The sequence below is a fragment of the Macadamia integrifolia genome, chromosome 8 (assembly GCF_013358625.1).
Source record: "Macadamia integrifolia cultivar HAES 741 chromosome 8, SCU_Mint_v3, whole genome shotgun sequence".
Lineage (NCBI taxonomy): Eukaryota > Viridiplantae > Streptophyta > Magnoliopsida > Proteales > Proteaceae > Macadamia > Macadamia integrifolia.
The window spans coordinates 32,415,490-32,422,908 of NC_056564.1; the positions used below are offsets into that span (position 1 = coordinate 32,415,490).

The 7,419-nt window shown below is 41.8% G+C and overlaps 1 protein-coding gene across 1 annotated transcript; it reads right to left on the reverse strand.

Moving 5' to 3' along the window:
- Nucleotides 1–4,497: 4,497 nt before the first annotated feature.
- LOC122086898 lies at nucleotides 4,498–5,346 on the reverse strand. The gene is made up of 2 exons (XM_042655815.1): nucleotides 5,274–5,346; nucleotides 4,498–5,177 (listed from the first exon to the last, which is right to left on the reverse strand). Exons 1-2 carry the CDS (start codon nucleotides 5,344–5,346, stop codon nucleotides 4,498–4,500), a joined length of 753 nt encoding a protein of 250 aa, XP_042511749.1.
- Nucleotides 5,347–7,419: the final 2,073 nt, after the last annotated feature.

Sequence of the window (7,419 nt, forward strand, 5' to 3'; positions counted from 1 at the left end):
TGCAAGCGCATTAATGCACATGGATTGTTCAATTCTAGGCATAGCATGCCGCACATGGCAAGTTTATAGGATTCCTCTCCATAGAGTCCATGGATCATAGAGTGATCTCACAGTTGGGGTGACCTCGAGGCCTATGTCTGGGTCCTCCTAGCCGTGGGATCACTCATGATCCATGGGTTCTATGGAGAGGATCCGGTTCGGTAGAAACTATCTAGTGGGTGAGATCCTTAATTATCACGTTTGACTGATTCCTGCACGAAGTATCCTCTGAACTTGGATTTGAAAATTCTGGGATATCAGCACCTTTCATCAAAATCCATGGTACACCCTTGCCTTTGGACCACCATTCTTCATCTTCAAAGGGTCCCACAGGCGTGCCAAAAATTGTTGGTCAATTTACATTCAATATGCTGAACACACTAATCGTGTCCTTTATGTGTGGGCGTGCCAGTCCTTTTGACAACTCAATATCAAATTTGACTTCCAGTCAAGCGAAATGGGTTTACTTATGTTTGGATCACTCCAAAAACTTCTGACACTTTAAGGTCAAGATTCAAAAAATGGCATTGACAGTTTGAAGTAAAATTGAAATTTTATTGGAAGTAAAATTACTTAGATTACAGAGTCCTTAGAACATGAAACTCTCCGAAGAGAAAAAGGAAAAGTAAAAGAACTAACTCTAATTATAATTCTTTCTAAAGAGAAATTACAGATAAAGTTCTTTTGTTTTCAGTGTTGGATCCCCTTACGCTCCTTCAAAACTCCAATTAAATAGTCATACAGTTTCAAACATGCGGTTTTGGTAACCGTCCCTACTCCATTGCGTCCCAGATCTTTTTCAAATGAAGCTTTTGTAACCGAAGGACACACGTCATAAAAAGAGAGTGCCTTACACTCAACACGTGCCTAGATTCTATTCACCATTGGATAATCCTTTTTCCTCTCATTTTATTGGTTTGCGGAAAAATAAACAAGACATCAGATAGGTTGTGATGGAATTGAGCACAGATTTAATCTGTTTGGATGATACAACTTGGCTTAGTAAGCGAATTACTTTTCCAATTGGATAGGCAATTCCGTACATTAAGGGCCCGTTTGATAACGTTTCAAGAAACGCGTTTCTGCCGTTTCTATTTCCAGAAACAGCAGAAACGGAGCAAAAAACGTTTGATAAAATTGTTTCGTTTCACTTATTTTTAGAAATAGAAATAGAAATTTTTACTTATTTATGGTTCAAGAAACGACCTAGGCGAAACAAGTTCAACTTGTTTCGTCGTTTCTGGAAACGACTTGTGGCAATTCTTTCACTGGTTACCATCGACTTCTAAAAACATGACTTATCAAACACCTTAAATTCTGTTTCTGTTTCTAGAAACGAAAATTTATGTTTCTGCCGTTTCCTGAAACAGAAACGGAAGAAACGTTATCAAACGGGCCCTAAGTATACAACAACAACACAACTTAGCTTTATCCCAACTAAATAGGGTCAATTACATGGATCAGTGTACATATATATTGAAAAAAAAAAAAAGCCTTGGGGACATCCCACTTACGAACAATCATCAACCTGGATCTTTGCCTTCCAGGCAACTTTATTAGATGTCATACTAGGGTGAAGACCTAACTTTTGCACGTCTCTTTTTACTAACTCATCAATAGTCATTTTTGGCCTGCCGTTAACCCTTTTAGCTCCATCAATTTGAATCTGGTCATTCATTTGTATTGGGGTATTCAAAGGCCTCATTTGGACATGTCCAAACCATCGGTACCGACATTCTTTGAACTCTGTACATTAAATATAATATTATTTATTCAACTAAAAAAAAATTGTAATATCATTTAGGAATTCTTGTTTAAATATATGGGAGAAGAGAGATCCAATTTGTTTAAATGTGAGGTCCATCTCGGATTGAATCTACAATTTCACTGTTATAGAATCTTGTGGCATTTATTGTAATTTTTTATACAATGTGCTGAAATTTAAGGCACTACCTTTCTTGTTTTTTACCTAAAATTTATTCGTGATAAATTTATTCGTGGCATGGCTATCGGTTCCGATCACATGGAATTTATTGATTTTTATGCGCTTTTTTTTTTTGGGTGAAAATAAATTTATTCAGTGAAACGAGAAGAACTCATGGATGCTAAACATTGTTCTTGGATCCAAGGATCGGAAATGGGCCAAAATGTCCTACCCATCACAGATAGGGCCCTCCTTACCAGGGAATCAACTAAGCTGTTAAACTCCCTTGGAAAGAAAGAAAAAATACAATCACTTCAAGAGGTGACCAAACCTTCTTCCCATAAAGAAAATCGTTTCGAGCAAGCCATAGATGCCAACAAATGAAAATACATAAGGATATCAGTTCCTTACTTGCTTCCTTTCCTTTTGATGAAAAAATCTTCCAGCAATCAATCCACTCATGAAAAATTATCCCATTATCTTCCGGGACCTTGTGAGACAAACTGCATCCAAGCCACACCGAACAAGCAAAAGGGCATGTCAATAAAATATGCTTTGCTGATTCTTGGATATTGCCACAACATGGATAGTGGGGATCAACTGGGATATCTCTTCTACAAAGATTCATCATTGTAGCAAGTCCTGCCACACATGTCCTCCAAAGGAAAGATTTAATCTTTGAGAGGGTATTGCAACCCCAAATACACTTCCACACCCTATCTGGAACTTGCTGCCAAGGCTTTGGAGACGATGAAGATGCTTGCAATGATTCCTTCTCAGCTTCTAGATTTGTCAAAACATGATATGCCGATTTGATAGAAAAAATTCCATTACGCGATGCCCCCCAAATCTGAAAATCTTCTTGTGGAAATAATGGAAAGTGGATTTTCAAAATTTCAGTTACCTCAGAAGGATGGAAAAGAGAAGAGAGAAGGTCACGCTTTTAAGTCCGACTATCATTGTCAATAAGTTGAGACACTTTTTGGAAGACACAATATGGTGGTTGGGGAGTCTGGATACGGCATCCTGGAAGAGTGGGGACCCATGACTGATTCCAAATGTCAATAATGTCACCATGGCCCACACTCCAAATTAAGCCCCATTTCAGAACCTCATGCCCATCCAGAATGCTTCTCCGAGCCCAACTTGGGTTGTTCCCCATTGAAGCAGAGAGAAAGTCACCATTAGGAAAATAAATAGACTTTAGAAACTGGGCCCAAAGTGCATTTGGTTAATTCCATAAGCGCCATGCCACCTTTGATAGAAGGGCTCTATTGTGAAGAGATGGATCCCTGAACCCCAAGCCCCCTTTTTCCTTTGATATACATAGACATTTCCATGAAATCTAGTGTATTTTTTGTTTTCCACTAGAATCCCCCAATAAAAATTTGATGCCACTTTGCAAAGATTCTGGTGATGCGAGGCAGGTAACTTGAAATGAGAACATGCATAGTTTGAAATTTTAAATGCCACTGACTTGAGCATCACCTCCTTACCAGCATGCAATAAAAGGCTAGTCTTCCAACCATCTAATTTTTTGTAATCTTCTCATAAATATGACCAAAGAGAGCAGATTTTGAGATACCAAATTGAATAGGAAGACCTAAGTATTTACTCGGACTGGTTCCATAGGGAATTTTCATAATACGGGAGAACCACCTCTTCAGCTTAATTGGTGTATTTGGGCTAAAAGTCATAGTAGATTTCTTAAGATTTATAGTCTGACCTGATGCTCGACAATATATATCAAGTGCATCCTTGAAAGCAAATATTTCTGATAAATGAACATCAGAAAATAATAACAGATCCTCAGCAAATAATAAATGGGTTACTGGTTGGGTGCGATTTTGAACCCGAATACCTTTGATAGATCCATCAGACTCCGCCTTTGCCAATATACTGCTAAGGTCCTGGGAGCATATGATGAATAGGGAGGGAGAAAGAGGATCTCCCTACCGAATTCCCCTTGTTGGATCAATTGAACCTCTAGCCGCCCCATTAATTGAAAGCTTGTAACTCACTGAACGAGTGCTTGCCATGACTAAACGAACCCAATGATTAGAAAATCCCAACTACAACATCAACTTCTCAATAAAATTCCATTCGACCGATCATATGCCTTCTTTATATCAAGCTTAACTGCTACTAGTTTCTTGCGCCCTTTTTTCCTTTTGCCAATGTAGTTAAAAAGCTCATGAGCCATAAAAGAATTGTCTGAGATAGACCGATTTGGAATGAAAGTAGATTGGTTTGGAGCAATAAAATCTTCAAGAATTGGCTTCAGATGATTTGCTAATATCTTTGTGATAATCTTCACTATTACTGCACACAGGGCAATTGGCCTAAATTGATCAGAGTACTCTGGTTTTTCTACCTTTGGAATCAAACATATTAATGTTGCATTGAGGGAAGGAGGGAGATAACCAGTTTGAAAAAAATTCAAGACAAGAGAAAAGAGATTATCCTTTACAACATCCTAGTAATTTGGAAGAAAGCTGGTGGAAAGCCATCTGGACCTGGAGCCTTGAGAGGGCTCATGGCAAAGAGGGCATTATAAACCTCTTCAATGAAGGTAACTTGCAAAGTTGTTCATTAGTATCTCTAGAAATCTTTAGTTCAATTGTGCTAAGAACTTGAAGAAGAGCAGACTCATCGATTCCTTCAGATGAAAAAGCATCATTGAAATGATTAAGAAACTCCTGATAGATCTCATTCTCTGATTCCGTCCAAGAGCCTGATGGCCTCTTTGATTTGAGAATACGATTCATTTGGCGCCTTTGAATAGTTGAAGCATGAAAGAAACTAGTGTTCTTGTCTCCACCCTTAAGCCATAATTGCCTTGATTTTTGATGCCACAACTCTTCTTCATTTGCAAGTTCTAAATCAAGCAATGTAGTAACCACAATTTGGTCATGGATCAAGTCTGATGATGGAAGCAATTGTAACTGCTCTAATTCATGCAAGTACTTCTTAATTTTAGATTGAACATTTCCAAACACCACTTTATTCCAAGTCGTATAGGCTGATTGACAAAGCTCCAATTTCTGAGAGATAACATCAGATGGATTACCAGATACAACATTGCCCCAAGTAGAAATAGCAACTGATTTGCATTCAGGGTGATTGAACCATATAGATTCAAAAATAAATGGACGACGGTCTCTAAAAGCTCCACCTTCAGTGTCCACAACCAAATCTAAATGGTCAGAGCCAACTGCTTGTTTTACAAATACAACAACATTAGAGAAGATAGTTCTCCAACTTTGGTTTGCTAGAGCACGATCCAACCTAATTCAAATTGAGGAAGAACCTTTACGGTTGTTGCACCAAGTATACATTGGACCCTGAAATCCAAGATCCATTAGACGATAGGAGCTCACCATGTCGCGAAATGGACAGATGTCTCTGTCATTTGGGGTATTCCCTCCTTTCTTTTCAAGCCAAGAAATGTAGGAATTAAAATCACCAAATACAACCTAATGAGGGTATTTCTTCTCAGCCACGACACAGGCAGGGATCGTCCTGACCAATGCTGCACCTCGGCCCTCCATCAGGCTATGCTACCACCTTGGCATCACGTCGGCATCTCATCAGGCTGTGCTACCACCTCGGCCCACCATCAGGCCGTGCTGCCACCTCAGCATCTCATCAGGCCATGCTGTAACCTCGGCATCTCCACAGGCCATGCTACTACCTCGGCCCTCAATCAGGCCGTGCTGCCACCTAGGCCCTCCATCAGGCCATGCTATTAGTCACCTCGACTCGGCACAGTCAAGTAAGGCACCCAAAAAATTGCACGCATCCACTACTACATTCAAGGGACGTGATCCCTGATCACGGGGCAGGACTCTATCCACTACATGTCATCAGAGGCGTCCACCCTTCTCACGACTTGCATCTCCGAGAACAATGGAGAATATTCTCAGAATATGCCCTGGAACCTAAAATATTCCTAGAATCATGGAGCCACTCCCCTCAAGGACTCTACGCCTAAACAAGACTCTCCACAAACGCCCTTCCTTCTCTCTCCATCAGTAGCCTATAAATACCAAGGTAAGCCTCCATCATAAGGGATCGATCAATCACTTATTTTACTGGAAAAGCTCTCTTAAGCATCTACTGTGGAAAGATCAGACTTAGGCATCGGAGAGTCCCCTGTCGAGTTAGCCTGGATCTCCCCTGTCTTCTCTTCTATGCAGGTCTGCTGGAGCTTTAGGAACTGCAGGAAAGATTGTTTGGTCAATTTTTACCACATCAGATTGGCACCGTCTGTGGGAATCGGTTGCAAAAAGTCACCTTGGACCAATGCAATTAAGGAGTGAGAAGGTCGTTTCTTCTATGACAATATGAGTAAGATCCACCTGCGAGTTGCCACTTGGACATCCCCATTCACCACCAATGGCAGAGCAGGAGAATGTCCCAGCAGAGACCCCTCCACAAGGATCCCAGTAAACCAGGCTTGATGCGCAAGTTGCCCAGGAAGAGGGGGATCAGCGCGAGCAGAACCCTCAGTTATCTCGCCATATACCATCATCCCAGGTAACTCACCCAAACATGAAAGAGCAAATGCAGTGCCTGCAACTACAGGTGTTAGCGACAAATGCAATGGTGTGGGACTTCATAAGTCAGTTTGGCTCGGCACTTCCAGTGCCACAGACTAGTTCAACTCAGTCGCCTAGGCTGGTTCTGGGTAGACAACTCAACGATGAATCTCCTGACAATAGTGTCACCCCTTAATCAACAGCAAGGAGGGGGTCGGCCAGAATGTCACTTACTGTTCACTCTGTACCACCCCGCTCTCCTACCAAGGGGCGCAGGCAAGGTCCCATTCCAGCCCAGAATGGGAGAGCTAGTCGTTCCATTTGTCATCGGAGCCTAGAGACACATGATGTCCATAGATCCCCACCCCGGGTAGGAAGACGCCAACTGTAACCTCAAAGACTCACTAGAGGCGTGCGTCCGCACAGAGAAGAATGAGAAAATTCTCAGAGGATAGCTCGGCGAGATCAACCCCATGGGGGTCAGGACTCACCCACTAGGATGACTAGAGGCGCACCACGGTAAGGTTAGGATTGGCCTGGAAGTCACCAAGGTAGAGGAAGAAGCCCCATAAGAGGTGAAAGGGCATAATGATCCCTGCATCACCGAGCCGAGGTGAGAAGGGATGACCTGGAGAGCCGCATCCAGTGCCTCACTGAGCGAGTAGAAGGAATGCAGAGGCAAAGGCACCTGATCGACATAACTGTAACTCTGGCCCATAATGCACTATCCGACGAACTGATAGACTCCGATCTGCCCTCAAATTTCATGATACCCGTTTTCAATGGATATGATGGCACCACAGATCCCTATGATCATCTACTATATTACAGCTCTGCCATGACAGTTCATGGTAGGTCAAACGTCGTTCTCTACCAAGCCTTCGTAGCCTCATTAAAAGGAGTAGCGTTGGAATG